The 15404-nt window shown below is 42.9% G+C and overlaps 1 protein-coding gene across 1 annotated transcript in view; it reads right to left on the bottom strand.

Annotated features, from left to right (window-relative positions):
• The window catches only part of zmat4a (zinc finger, matrin-type 4a), a 104147-nt gene that overhangs the window by 58775 nt on the left and 29968 nt on the right, over positions 1 to 15404 (bottom strand). Inside the window, exon 3 of the mRNA XM_069701537.1 lies at positions 3541 to 3630. Within this exon, the coding sequence (XP_069557638.1) occupies positions 3541 to 3630 (90 nt within the window). The remainder of the gene's footprint in view (positions 1 to 3540; positions 3631 to 15404) is intronic.

The following is a 15404-nucleotide window of genomic DNA, read 5'->3' as shown; positions in this document are numbered from 1 at the left end:
CACAAAGCCTTAAAGTTTACATGAGCTTTAATCTTATTACAGTTTTTATGGCTCCTTGGATACATAAACCAGTCTATCGGTTAAATAGCCCTGCCTCGGTCGGCTCAAGCTACGGCAACCTTTAAATGGATCAATCATGTGTATTTTTAACCTAACCTCGACAATAAAATACATCCTGCAGCAAATGCAATACACGTTGATTTACTGAATGGGATTACACAGACTCCACGGTCATTGACTTAAATCCTATTAGCCGAGGTTTTCCTTTGGACATTCATTTATTTTTGTCAGGAAGCAATTTGCCAAACATTTCCACATTAAATTGCTTGAAGTCCACAGGCAGGAAAGATTATGGTCTTCCTGTTGTTTAATGCAGAAAAAGCCAAACTCCCGCTTTATTAAAAATCCCCCAAAAATTCCGTTAGCTTAACCGAAGTGCCTTCGTAGGCTAGAACCAAACAACTGATTGAAATCGGGACTTTGTACACCCTTAATCCACCCCGACCTCCTCCTCCCTTCTGGGCAGTAGATAAAAGGTAAAAAACTGCCAACCCGTGTGATTAGCGGGTTCGAGTCTGTCGTCCGCACAACATCGAGATGACTTTAAATGACACGCGCCATCACGGTCACCTCACGTGAACCGGCACCGGAGGACTCCCCCGTTGCCCCCCCCCCCCCCCCCCCCCCCAACACGCACAGCCGGTGACGCTTCCGTACCGGAGAGAGATATTTCTGGGAAAAACAACAGGATCCACGTTAGAAAACCAACTCCCCTGCCGTTCCCTGTTGACACAGCGATTACAAAAGCAGACCCACATCGTACCTGACAGCCGTACACAAAACGCTAACCGCTTTGATATCGAGAGCAGCGAGAGTATTATTTAAGGCAACAGCAGGTGAAAACACAACATCAACCTGCTTCTTACTCCGGGGCGTTAACGCCGAGTTCTGAATCACTCTGATGAGAATATCCCCCCCCCCATTCCCCCAATCCACAGGCGGTGTGGAGTTTTTAATGGTTTAAATAATTCAGTGGTGAAAAGTAGATGAGTGTTTACAGAAGCACTGTGCTGGAGCACAATTTAAAAACTGCTCATTTGCACGAGTACCAATTTTATTTTTCTTGCTCTTTCACTATATTTTCAAAGGAAATTATGCATCTTTTAAGTCAGCTATATCTACTTGACTTTTGATTGGCTTAATATTAATAATATAGGAATATAAGAAGAAGGGGCTTACCTGCCCAATTAGTAGCTGCTTTTGCTTTTTGTTACCCACGGGCGGTGTTTAGCAGTTAACATTAGACATGCAAAGTCAAACCCCGTGCAATAGAACAACAACTGCACTACACTCAATTGCACCATTACCATTTGCACGAGCTGCAATTGCGCCATTGTTTAGGTGTATATATGTTGTTGTTGTTTTTTTAGCTGTGTATATGTCTACACACGACTTTTTCTAACTTAATTCAGAGAGCGGTCGTCACGAAGCAATCGAGGATAGCAGCTTCATCGGGAAGAACCGGAACAACTGTAAGAATCGTAAATATGTCCAGATGTATCAAGCGGTTGCAGATTTGCACATGATTGAAGAGTTGACGCGTATGTTGTACCTTCGTTGCCTGTCGTCACTTGATGGCTTCAGTGTGAGCGATAAAAGCAGCAACAGATCACTGACAGGAGGAAGAGTACAAGACTTCTGTCTCAGAGATTTGAAAAAAATATCACATCAAAGAAACAAAACATATATTTTGAGGAGGAGGAGCAGGAAGAGGAAAAAAGGAGGCAAACGTGGAGGAGGGGAAAAAAGTCAAGTGAAGAAACTGACAATCAAACGACGACTGTTAGATAAGAGCAGAAAAATTAATAAATGTAAATAAAAGGAGGTAAAAAAAAAAAAAAGAAGATGGGTAGAAGAGGAATAGGGAACAAGGAATGAGATCAGAAATGAAAAACAGAAAGTTGTGGAATTGACATGAAGGAAGGACGGAAGAGAGACCAATATGAGAAAAAAAGAGAACAAAAATATAAGATAAGAGAATAGGGAGGGAAGAAAGGAAAGAGGGAGGAAAAGAACAATGAAAAGAGGAGAAGATTGAGGGTGGAGGGGACGCGACGGGAAAGGAAAGTAGAGGTGAAAAAAAACAGGAAATAAAGAAGACAAAATATAGAGAGGAAGGAAGTAGAGATTAATGGAAAGGAACAGAGAGTAGAGAAAATGAGAATAGAGAAAAAGGAAAGAAAAGGAAAATAGAGGAAAGTAGAGGAAAGTAAATTATGCAAAAGTAAATGAGAGAAAAGGGAATGACAAAAAAAAAAAGTGGAAAGCAAAGGTTGGGATGGAGTTGAAAACGAAAGTAAAGGTACTCTAAGGACAGGAAAGGAAAGGAAAGCAGAAAATGGACGTGGAGAGAAAAACAAAAACGGAGGCAAGATAAGGTTAGAAAAGAGGGAAGTAATGGAAGGAATACAGAAAGGAAAAGAGGAAGAAAAGAAAGGAGGGAAAGGAGAAGGCAGAAGAAAAGAAAGGATATCAAAAAAATTAAACAACTGGTGGAAAGAAAGGAATAGGAACGTCGGAGGAGAGAGAAAAGGAGGAAACGGATGAGCGTGTCACGGGGGATTCAGAGGGCAGATGAGGAGATGAGGAGAAAACGAGGGAGGGAGGCAGAGCGGGGGAGTCATGGGAGGGGAATTGTACCGGCGTACGGAAACATGAACAGCAAGACTGGATGATGAGCTGAGGCAGCAAAAAATAAAAGCAACAGGGTCCCTCGACGTATCCGGCTTGTCTGATTTAGAAACCCAGATTTCCGGCAAACCACCCTCGAAGAGCTCACGTCGCTTCATTCGAGTCTCTCCAGGACGGCGTCCATACCGTCCAACCCACCCCCTTCCCCAAACCCGGATCGGAAATGTCCCCACCGTCACGCTAGCGCCGAATCGACGCGCACCACCAAATCTCAACATCGAGGTTTTGCTTATCGGAATGTTTTATTTTTCCAGAGGTACAAAGTGGATGTAAAAAAACCAAACAAAAAAACATGTTTGTGTCTTTCTCCCCCCGACGGAGACAGAGAGGAACAGAAGTGGCTTTCTAGCTTGCGAGAGGGAAAAATAAAGCACATCGGCCACCCCGAACCGTTATCGAACCGGGGGGGGGGGGGGGGGGGGGAATGCATCTGTCAAACACGTCGTGTGCTTCCAGATTTACATGACGGGGAGCTGCTGCAAGCGGCCAGATACCTCACAAATGTGTCTATTGTGTTTGATAAAAAAAAAAAAAAAAAAAAAGGTTGGCACCCCCCGGCATCCGAGCCGCGTAGCACCATCGCCGTCGCATTGTTCACTGGTCTAGAAACGTGGCACCGCTGTTTATCTGTCAGTTACTCTGACACACGGGAGGAGAGGGTCACACGGGCGTTGGGAACAGCAGGAAAATCCATTGCCGATAAATGTTTCCGTACGAGGTCGGCAGCCGTGGGACTGTCGTGTGCGTGTTTCTCAGTGATTGCCGAGGCAGCGTTCACACAGGACTCACATTGTCTGTTCTGAGCTTCTTGGCAGGGCAGCCTCCATCCACAGGATGTAGCATGTAATACAGCCGCACTTTGTTGGCATGTTTCCGGCTCTGGAGGAGAGAGAGAGAGAGAGAGAGAGAAAAAAAAGCAAAATTATTAATGTTTTAGGACGGTCTCCGCTGGCTATCAGCTGTCAATCAACCTGGACATTCAATTCGGTAATGTCCTTTGCCTTGGATTCATTCATTCATTCATTCAAAGGCACAATACAGTATAATGCAAGCATTGTGTTTCCATAATCAGGTCATGCCCTCCTTCAATTCTCTCTGGCCCTTGATGATACATAAAACCATACGTTACACGTTTGGCTGCTTACCCCTTAAGCACTAAGTCATTTAAAAAAAAAAAAAAAAAAAAAAAAAAAAAAATTCTGCCAGAAAGAAAAACATCCCAAATTCAGTGTGAAGCAGCTGCCCAAGTATAAGGCTGAACAACCTTGAGCTCCATAACTAAGAGACACTCGGGAGAATTTTGAAAATACATCAAGTATTTCTGTCCTCAACACCAGGCCCAGAGGGAGATTTGGCAAAAGTCAAGCAAAAACTGACATTTCTACAAGTACTTACTCAGAATTCTAAATTAAAGAGTAAAATTATGGCATTATAACAATTAGTCAGAAGATTCTGATGCTGTCGGCCATCTTACAGTCGTATGTCTCTGCCGAGCAATCGAGTTGCAGTTTACATCCATGTCTGTTCAGACTCATAATATATTTAGCCAGATTTTGAAGGAATTTGCCCAATAAAGCTCATTCTGACAGAACACAAAGTTTCAGCCATGACAGGAGACAATGCTTCAAATAGTGATGTTGCTGCAGAGAAGTTAAAAATTCTAAAATGCGGATGTTCCAAATGTCAACCTTCATCCCAGTGTGCATTTGTGTGAAATTTTGTAATAATTAGCGTATGAATCCCGGAGTTATGACCACAAACATGTTCTGTCATGTCACAATGTACTTTTGACTACCAACATTTAAATCACTCCATCCTGGAGTACAAGTGAACAGTTTTGCCAGACACACGTATAATGAAATTCCCTCCAAGCGTTACTGATCGATAGCGTTCACCAGAATGGGACGCATTTGAATTTCCAGTGGCCTTTGACCACCAAAATTTAATCAGTTCATCATTGAGTCCATGTGAACATTTTTGCCAAATTGGAAGAAGTTCCCTGAAGGCGTTCCTGAGATATCGAACAGGACAGATGGACAGACGAAAAGACAACCTGAAAACACAATACCTCCAGCCACGGTTGTCACCAGAGACATAGAAAGATTTCAGTCATTGTCGTACTACACCATCTCTCCATGGAGTGCGCCAAGCAACCTTCAAAAAGGTCACCATACCATTGTTATTGGGTATAAAAAATAATCACGAACAATGATATTGTGTCGAAAAACTGCCATGTTAAGTGCCTCACTTTCACAATCCCTGTTAAAATAAGCCATTAGAGTAATTTCATTACTATTTAATTATATTTGTGAGGTCACAGTGACCTTGACCACCAAAATCAAATCACTTCATCCTCAAATCCCAGTGAATTTTTGTGTTCCCTCGAGGTGTTCCTGAGATATCGAAAGTGACAAATAGGCAAACAAAAAGATGCAGGTACAAACGGACGGACGGACGGACAACCCGAGAACACGATACCTCCAGCCACGGTTGTCACCCGTGTAGAGACATAAAAATAGAATGAAGCATAACATTTCTACACCTATTTTTAATCCTAGTAGTACGACACTTCCTCTGTATTGAGCGTGCCAAGCAACCTTCTCTGAAAGGTCAGCACGGGATCGCTGTAGAGCAAAAACACTGGGACTAACCGCCGTCATGTGATATCGAGTCGAGATACTGCCTTATGTGCCTCGCTTTCACCAGTCTGGTAATTCCTTGTTAAAATATGCCTTGAGAGCAAAAGGCCAAGAGATTTGCACTGAATTAATGGACTCCGTTAGATCAATCTGTTCTGTTATTCGGAAGAAAAAACAGACGTTATAGCATTCACAAAAAAAAAAAAAAAAACTGTCCGAACTCGAGACTTTTACCTTTCCTGTACTTTCCGATACTCACTCCTGTTTCAACCACATGGCTTGGGTTAAAGGTCCCATTAAAAATAGGTGAAGGTTGTCAAATGAAGTGCACCGTGCCGATCCCTGATACTGGACTGAATTGATAATTAGCGCTCGGTTCACGGAGGGTGAAGCGGGAGTCTTCTTACCAGCAGCCCATCGATCCCTCAGGATCTGATAGCACGGCCACGGCAAGGGGGAAAGACGGGATTTTGTTTGGGGGAGGGACGGATTCGTTCATCTAGAAAAAGAAAAAACGATTTCTGCTTCACAGGACGTCAAAGGGAAGATGATACCGAGGGAGGAGCAGGTATGACAAGAGACGTCCTGGCATGTTGTCACTGAAGCATCAGAGGGGACGCGAGAGATGAGTTTCTGGTTAAAGGACAGCTGTGAGACGGGAGGATAACCACGGGCGACTTCTTCACAAGGGCACGGCAAACAAACTCGCCCTGCCCGGTCAGGCGGGGTGAGAGGGAGGCTGCGGGAATCTATTTGTCTTGCCTGTCTGGTTTCCTGGCAAAGATACAGCAACCTGAGCTGTGTCGCTTCTTTAAGAGAGAGAGAGCGAGAGAGACAGAGGAAAAAAGAAAAGACAAGAGCTTGAAAAGCATGAAAGACACCATGGAAGTTCACTCTGCACTTATCATTAAAGATCCGTTCCGGTTTAATCACCTCCCTTTTTTCTTTTTGTATTTGCATAAAAAAAAAAAAAAAAAAAAATTGACGACACTTTTAGCTCCAGTGAAAAAGAACAAAGCTTATTCTGCGGGGTTTTTTTTGGTTTTTTTTAATGAAACACCAGTCATGCTACTAATGTATTTTAGGAATGTGAAGTGGTTCTATTCACACGGTCGCACCCTTTGAATACGACGCGTCGCCACGGCGGCGAAGGACGCTTCAAAATCGGCAAGAAAGAAAGAAAGAAAGAAAGAAAGAAAGAAAGAAAGAAAGAAAGAAGGGGACTACGAGCGTTTGAAATTCGACTTTTCTCCCCCGACGTACCACTGAATAGTCCGAATAAAATAAATAACAGAACCCCCTTTTCTCTACATAATGTCGGAATCAGCATTGTATTATTCAAACTGCGTTCCTGCGCCGATTAAAAAAAAAAAAAAAATACGATCTTGATCTACTTTACCAGGCTGCGAGGGGGATAATGATTATGGGGGAAATGCCACTACACATTAGGGGCACAGGAGCACGCCAATGAACCGGAGATTAACATCAATTTCCTCTGAGGTCACCGCCAATCGCTCCTATGGAGGCATCACTTTGTAGCGCACTACGCTTTCATTTACCACCAAAGAAAATCATATCAATGAGCCGCTTACGTTTTTTTTTTTTCAAATATATTTGTTGGGTGCAATCAATTGCTTTTCTGGCGCTCAGGTGTCTTTTTTGTTTGCCGCCTTTTTTTTTACGTAACGAGGTACCTTCAGAGATTTTCGGCTTTATAACCTTTCTGCATCACCGCGGCAGCTCACAGAAGGAAGTTTACAGCAGCGAGGCTGTCGGTGCACGACCGGTACATTAGCATTTGCACATTTGAAAATCAACTTATTTGCTCAATCCTTTTAATTGAAATATCGTGCGTGCCTCACTGGCAATTACGGCAAATTTTTAACTGTGACAAGTCTGCGCAGTGTTCAAGGAGAACATCGGCGTTATTCGGCATTGAATTGGAGACAGATTCCTCATAAAAATGCTGTATTAAAGGTAGTTTCCTGGAAGAATTGTGGGCCTTGACATCCACACTAAACCTGACAAAAAGTCAGCATATTTCTGCTGACTTTCATATCTCGCAGCTCCGCTGCTTCGACTGTGGCCATTCCTTCTTTAAAACGACTCTTTTGAGAGTCCTAACTTTAAAGACCGCGCGGAGCTAAAGTGCCCCCTTCAGTTAATAGATCTGGAGTCTGGTATGTTTTTCGAGAATTACCTTCTTTTCATTATTTGACGTCTCCACTAAGAAGAAAAAAAATAAGCTTAAGGAAAGGAAGAAAGATTTCGTCTTTTTTCTTTTTTTTTTTTTTTTTTACATGCCAATTCTGATACAATCATTTCTCACTCCTACGTCTTCGGTCCATGTGTCGCTTTAAACTGGACTGGCTCTGGCCACCGTCAGCCTTCTGGAGGAGAGCAGAGAAAACGAATCATGCTTGAAAGTGAAAAATTGAAAAAACATTAAAAAAAATACTACATTTTGGTATCTTCTTCTTTCATTCCTCAGAAATGCCTCCGACAACCCAAAGAAACAAATGTGACAGAGCTCGATTGAGAAATGATCAATGCACATCTGAATGCACAAACTTCTTCGCAACATTCATACAAAAAGGCAAACAGCAGTGTAGAAACAAGACGAGATCAAAACTTACGGCAGGGCTGTGTACCAAACGCTGGAGGTCATTTAATTTGAAATGGATACGACAAGTCGCGGCATTTGTCCGACCGCTGGTGGAACTATCACTTAAGTCAGTGACGGACATTCAAGTTAATCTGTTAATCTGTTTTTGCGTTCCGGCCAAAAAAGTTTTCTTTATACGCTGGTGGCAAAATAAGTTGTTGAAAAACTAAACTCATGAGTCGTTTGTTCTGCTGGCGCTTTTGAAAATTTGATGAAAGTGGTGCATTTGGAAAACTGATGTCATTCATGTGGGAGTTTTTCTTTTTTTTCTTTTTTATCTTGGCTCTTGTTTTTTGCCAGCAAGTCCCATGTTGCCTCCTCCCACTGTACTTCACCAAATGCTGAACCTGCACCGTTATGACTGCACGCATCTTTCAGAACAGCCAAAACAAGCAAGGAACTACTGAGATAGTGCGAGTACTTGCCAAAAAAAGCAGGGTGGATGAGGTCAACACGAGCTTGAGCGTTTGAAGTGGAAAAAGAGGGAGAAGAGACGCTCGAAAGTTAAATATGGAAATTAAATGGACAAGCAAACGCGAGTGTCATGAGATAAGAAGTAAAGAGCTTCAGACCAGCATTTAAGCACTGAAGCATGGAATGTATCGTTAGTCGATTCACCACTTTGCTTCATGTTGAAATGTCTCAACGCATGTTGGCTGGAGTGCCCTGAAATTTGGTAAAAGACATTCCTGATCCCCAGAGGATGAAGTTTAAGGGCTTTTTCAGACCGACAGCCAAAATATGTTTTGTTTTTTTGCCAGATTGATTTTTGAAAGTCTGAACAGCAAAAAAAAAAAATCAACCTGCAACCCGGTACCACAGCAAAACGTGATATAGCCACGCTTTTGGCCCGTTCGGGCGGGAAAGTTCCACATTTTCCCGTAGTGGTCGAAAATGAAACCTGAAAAAATGAAAAGCTGCGGGATTTACAGGAACATGAAACTGACAGCTAAAACACGTGGTTGGAGTTACAGAAAGAAAAAAAAAAACTCAACAAAAACGTGGATTCAAACCTCACGGTCCCGCATGGCAGTCTGTGAAGTAATTTACGCGCCTTCCAAACGTGTAACTTTCACGCCTAGACAGCCAAAAGCGTGTCTATTTCACGTTTGTTCATGTTTCGTGTTGGTCACGGAGTGAGCGACTTAGCGATAAACAAATGTTTCCCATTTGTCTGCCGAATGAGGCTTCCTGCCGTTTCAAAATGAAAAACTCATCTCGGTTGTAATAGGGAAAGCAGAGGAGCCCAGATGTCCCCGTTCCCCACAACTTCCTCCAGTTTGTCCCCCGGGGAGGACGGCTCCCTAGCCGCTCCACGATCTTATTCTTTAGGTCATTACCCAGAGTTGATGACCAGTGTGGGGTTTTGAGCACCTGGTGGCGGCTGTTTAAATGGAAGCGTGTGAAAACCTACTTTTTTCTTCATTACTGCGTCTTCAATATATTATTTATACCCCTCAAGATCAGTTTTTAAATATGACAAGGGTGAGTTTTGTTGTGTCCAACTAGAAATAAAACCACATTGTTTGGGACTATCATTCCCTGCGACCCTACATTGGCCCCCTCACTGGCCCCGGGGGAAACGGGGACGCCCGAGCCCACGATCACCCCTGATGTACCAGTAATGCAGTATGGATTTTTCTTCAGCCTTGATTACGTCAAGCGTGCATTTAACCTCCCGCCTCTCGCATACAAGCACGTCCCCATATAGAGGAGCCGCTATAACGCAATTTAGCAGCATTCTCCATCAGTGGTCAGTTTTCAAATCCATCTTTAGGCAGAAACACGCCAAGTTTTGAATCTGCAGAAGGCAGAAAAAAAAAATGTGAGTAGCCAGCAAGGAGGCTGTGGATGTACCGGGCAGCTCTCAAGACGTGACGATTCTCAACTGTACGGATGTGAAGCAGGAAATAATATGTCATGAAAATAATGACTTTCCCTGAAGAAGAAAAACCACACAAAACTGGACCGAAACTGCAAACACTAACAAAACACTTACTATGAGCACTTACAAACACCACATACTGTTTCAAAATGGCTCTGCTATTTAGATTTCTTGTTTTTTTATTAACAAGTAGAACATTTTCTAGAGCCGGAGCTTAAACATCCTATTTGTTTTATTCTGCAACTTAAAAAACTTTTGTGAAGCTGAACCGCTGCAGTTTGGCTGCACGTTGTCATGCCGACGCTTCAGTAACGCTGGCAAGGCTGAATGTCTTCTACAGTAGAGCGGCGTGTCAATCACTTTCTTTGAGTGACATGTCAATCTAAACTAAAATATGCTGATAGGCTGTATGCAAAATGAGGTAATTTGATGTTGCCGAGAGTCATATTTGCCAAATGTCTGAGGACCATGATGGAAATGGTCACGAAATATCAAAGTGAACTTTGTCATTTTTCCACATTATGGTAAGTGTTTATGAATATTGTATGTTTTTAAAAACTTGGCAGGGCTGGTTGTTCCAAGCGTTTCGGAGAACTCGCCAGTTCTTCTTACGAATTTAGTTGTTGTGTCTTCTTGTCTCCGTGTAATTCCAGACCGACTCGGTGATGATGTTCATCGGGGCTCTGAGGGGACCCGACCATCTGCTGCAGGAACTCCTTGTTCCTCCTGAACAAGTGGCTGAAAATACTTCTCTACGACTCCGGCTGTAAAGTTTGGGGGCTCGCCGTCATCCTGCGGCACGGATTTTGGCGCCGATCCTTCCCGACGGCGCTTCAATAATTGATAAGAATCTTAACATCCTAAGTGCACGAAACTTTCGGCACAGTATTTGTCCTGAGGAAAAAAAAAAGATTTTAAAAACTCCAAAAGACACGATAACTTTGCTTGTTTTGCCAACAAGTACGGCGTTTCTACTTCCTTCCAACTCCGAAGACCGGCCTGTGCTTTTGGCCTTTGAGGTCGAGGCGGCGCCATTATTAGTCCGTCTCCGCTCATCACGGCACTCTAACCGCCTCGTGTTGACGCGTGTTATGCAACTCGGATGTCCCTCTTTACCTCCCTGTTCATTTTTGATGCTTTTTTTTTTTTTACCCAAACACTGCCTTGAGTGTTTTTTTGCGACTTGCACTAGAAACCAGTTTACTGAGTGCTGGCTGCCTCAGTGAGCCATCTAATTATAGGGAGTCAAACAAAAGCAGTTGTGACAGAGGTCAGGTAAGCTTAAAGACACTCCGGACCCGAGCTGAGCGTCTTATTTAACCGTCCCTGGGTGATTTAGCCCGAGTGGGTCTTTGCTCACCAGTCAGCCCAGAGCTCTGCGTTGTTACTGACTGTTGTTCCTCTACTCTGGAACGAAACTCTCCGTCGCGTGGGAAAACACTGCAGACCACTCAAATAGGTACCCTCTCATGAATCATCACTCGTCTCCATCAGAACAGGCGGCTCGTGAGGGGGGTTTTATGGGGAGATTACAGTGTGTTTACTCAAAAAGACCTCCAAGGATTTGACACTTCCGGCAAAGAAGCTTCAGCTGAAGCTCGTCAAAGCAAAGCAGCAGAATGCGAAGAGGGGTTTCAACTGCTGCGGCACATTTACTTCTTAACAAAAGCATCAGTAGCCCTTGTTAGTTGGTTGTTTCCAACTTTACAGTGCAAGGTCTCCAGTGGGCACTTCAAGACTAAAGGTTGAAATGAGGAAGGGCCTCTGTTGCAGGTTCGTCAACCCCTTTAAATAAATGCTAAGAAATCAAAGTTACTTTAGATGTAATCTATATTATGTGGACAAGAGAAGAACAAAATTGGGGGAAAACTGACCAAATCAGGTAGTCACCAACATCGGGAAGACATAATGTTCCTGCGAGGTATCAAGCCTCGCAAAGTACAGAACAAAACCGCGTCGGACATGCAACATAAAATACCCAGGTGACGGTCAGTCGATCCATCACTTTGATCCAGATTGAAATATCGCAACAAATACAACATGGATTGCTATAAAAATTGTAATCATTAAAAGTCCCCAGAGGATGAACCACGCTGAATTTGGTCATCCACGGACATCCCCTCGATAGTACCACCAGCACATTGACATTTGTGGTTCAGAATGAAAAACAACATAATTATGTAGAATAAATTCCAGGCAGATATTGAAGGTCCTCAGAGGGTACATCTGAATGACTTTAGTGACACTGAGTTTGACTTATGTTCCACCAGCATGCAGGAGTTTTCACTTTTCCTGTCAGATTTCTCAAAATCAACTGCAGGGATTGACATGACCTGTAGTTCTTAACTGAAATAGCTTAACATTTATTGGGCAATCTGCAGTGAAATCCGGTTCATGGTCCCCAGAGGAGGAATTTTCAATGAATTTGGTGATCCACGGACTTTCCCTCTAGTGCCACCAGCAAATTGATATTTGTGGTTCAGCATTAAAAAACAAAACCACAATTAAATAGATGAAATTCACAACAGATATTCAAGGTCCCAAGAGGATATATTCGAATTACTTCGAGAGACTCGAGTGACACTTCATTTTTGAAATATCTCAACATTTATTAGATCGTTTGCAGTGAAATCTGGTACATATTCATGAAAAGATTTAAAGTAAAAACTGATAAATAAGACCTGGATTAGTGAGTTGCTTAGTTACCGGCTCTGCAGCACCGCTCTTACCGTAACAGAGTGTGATAATCGCTGAAGCTCCCTCAGATGGTCTCAGTGAGGCGCTTCATGAAGAATTAATTTGACACCGTACATCTCCACCATCTCTTTCAAGGATGACCACTGAACAAGTCAGCATGCATTAGTAAAGCAATGGCAACACCGAGCACTGATCCTGGGATGTAAATCACTACTCGTATAGGACGCATACTGTTGCTTGGACATTATATTGGTGGTCTAACGCGAATACGATGCAACTGCAACATCCCTGGGTTTGATGAACTGTAACAGTTCAAAATTCAGAATTGAAAAGCTTTTTCATCTTATTTTTCCTCTTCTGTCTTTTTTGGTGCTGGAATAAACATAAAGAAAACAATCTTGCGGGATTTGTGCCGTATTGAAGTTCAAAATGTTTTTTAAAAACGCAGGATTTTTCGAAAAGACAAAGACTAACTCCCTCTTGTTTGGGGTCTGTGTACCAGAAGTGAAAAACAGTGGAGGACTAATGGAAGCGGCCGGGTGGAGGCAATAGCCATGCTCCTGCTTGGGCTCCACTCGGAATAGACCGATCCATCAGCACAACCTACATCAGTATCACCGATTGCAGGTCCAATATATTGTCCCAACAACCCCCTTTATTTCAAATCATTTCCCGCCTGTCCGCTGGCATTTGTCACGCTAATACCTGCCAAATCTGTCCACTGCTTGCAAACAAAACCTCACTTGCAGCCACGAGCGACTGAAATCAAGAGCGTAAATCACAGCAGGAGTCCAATTTGTTCTCAGGATAGGAAGGAACGATATTTCTTCCCCGTTGACAGTCTGATGTGAATTAACAGCAGCAAAAAAACAAAATAACACCTCATTGCTTTTCTAACTTTAATTTGACACCTCAGATGATTACAATGCTTGTTTTTTTTTTTTTTTTTTTTGCCTTTTTAAAAAAAACATTTTTAACCCTTTCCGGACTGAGACGACACACTGGAAGCTGATTGTTTTTATTCCCTCTAGGCAGCAGGCAGATTACTGAGCAGAGATCAGTAGACAATGCGTACAGCCGACCCCGAGACTGCTGACAGAACGCTGTCATCAAACTAGGCCACGGCGTCAATTCTCCAACTCCTACTAAAAAAAAAAAAAAAAAACCTAAAACAAAAACCCTCTGAGATCAGAGGGGGCCGGCTCGTTGAATTTCCGCAGCAGCATTTCACCGCCTTTCTAGAAAAAAAAAACCCCACCCCGCACCATACGAACGTTTTAGACGCCTCACTCGCAGTTTCACATCTGTGACGATGTCACTCGAAGAGCTACAGAAACGGGACGAACCCGCTGCCAACGTATGGGTGATCCACAGGTCTGTCTGACACGCCGTGAAAGCTGCAGTTTATTCAACAAAAAAAAAAAAAGAACAATTTAAAAAAAAAACCGGTGTTTCAAGGAAACATCGTTCTGTCAGAAACAAATGTAAAGCATAAATTTATTATGATTCTGTGGGCGACTCAAGCGCAGTGTCTTTCCCCGCTAAGCCCGAGGACTTTTCACTCCACTGATTTTCTTTCTGACAGCCCCTAATATTATATCTCTTTCCCATTCCCCAGAGCTCAGAGGGCTTTTGTTCTTCGTTCCATCAGTGGATTTCAAGATGATTTCTCATGAAAGTCGGACTGATGAAAACTGCGTGCGAGTGCTGCAATGACACCGGGTACTGCTTTCTTCTCACACACACGGCAACCGTAAAGCTCCATCGCAAATGTCCAAAATCAATCAAAGCCATTAAAAAAAAAAAAGTTTGAATATTGATTACAAATTTTCTCGTTCCGTGCTGTTTGAGAGATGTGTACTTTATTTCCTGGAAGTAGTTAAAAAACAATTAAAAAAAAAAAGAATTTTCACTGTCAACCAATAACGAAAACTGGCTTTTTTTTTTTGCAGGCTCCAGTTAGTAGTCAGAATATAATGTTTTAATCTTTTTAATGATTTTTTTTTTTTAAATCAATGTTGATATTGAGGACGGTGGAATTTCACTGAAGTTGGAACCAGCTAGCACATTCCTATCGTGCCGTCCTTACCCACACCCGACTTACAGCCATGTATGTCAGGTGAAAACCAATCTAGATGGCGGACTTCATATTGTTTATTGTTTATTTTTTGCGGCGCCCGGAAACCATCACGGCCAAACACGATTTCACAACGCCACCAAAGGCGTGTTGGAAACGTGTCCCGTTTTGAACTTGTGCCTCGTAGGGCTGGAAGGCACATGTGGAGAGGGGAAGGAGGAGAGGTCGGGGGGGGGGGGGTTGTATTGAAATTAAAATCCTGGGATTATGAGCTGGAGTCATGCCGGGGAAAAAAAAACAAAAAAAACCTGTGAAATAATTCAATCTGAGTGGAATCTGCATTCTGACGCTCTCTTAATTTGAGGCGCTTGGCGGGGCTCATCGCCTCCCTCCTGTCACCAAAGATCCCCGGCTGGTTTTCAAACCCGTTTAATCATCTTTCCAGAGTCGAAAAAGAAAAAAAGAAAGAAAAAAAAAAAGGACCGTTTCACCTCTCTCTCTCTTTCCTCCTCCCTCTCCCATTTTTTTTTTTTTTTTTTTTTAAAGGCGTACTAACAACCGATCTCTCAGGACTATTTCTATTAATAACCCCGCCTTTGCTCCGCTGTTTCCCACCGAGACGGGCTCATAATTAAAGTGTGTAAACGCCGCTGCATTTAGAGCGAACTAAATAAAAAGATCTGAGCATTT

Source organism: Brachyistius frenatus, unplaced genomic scaffold, assembly GCF_029030835.1.
Source record: "Brachyistius frenatus isolate BFR_SWC_R1_liver_20210118 unplaced genomic scaffold, ASM2903083v1 Contig_37, whole genome shotgun sequence".
NCBI lineage: Eukaryota > Metazoa > Chordata > Actinopteri > Embiotocidae > Brachyistius > Brachyistius frenatus.
The sequence above is the reverse complement of the archived record's forward strand: the minus strand, read 5'-3'. Positions and strand labels throughout refer to the sequence as shown.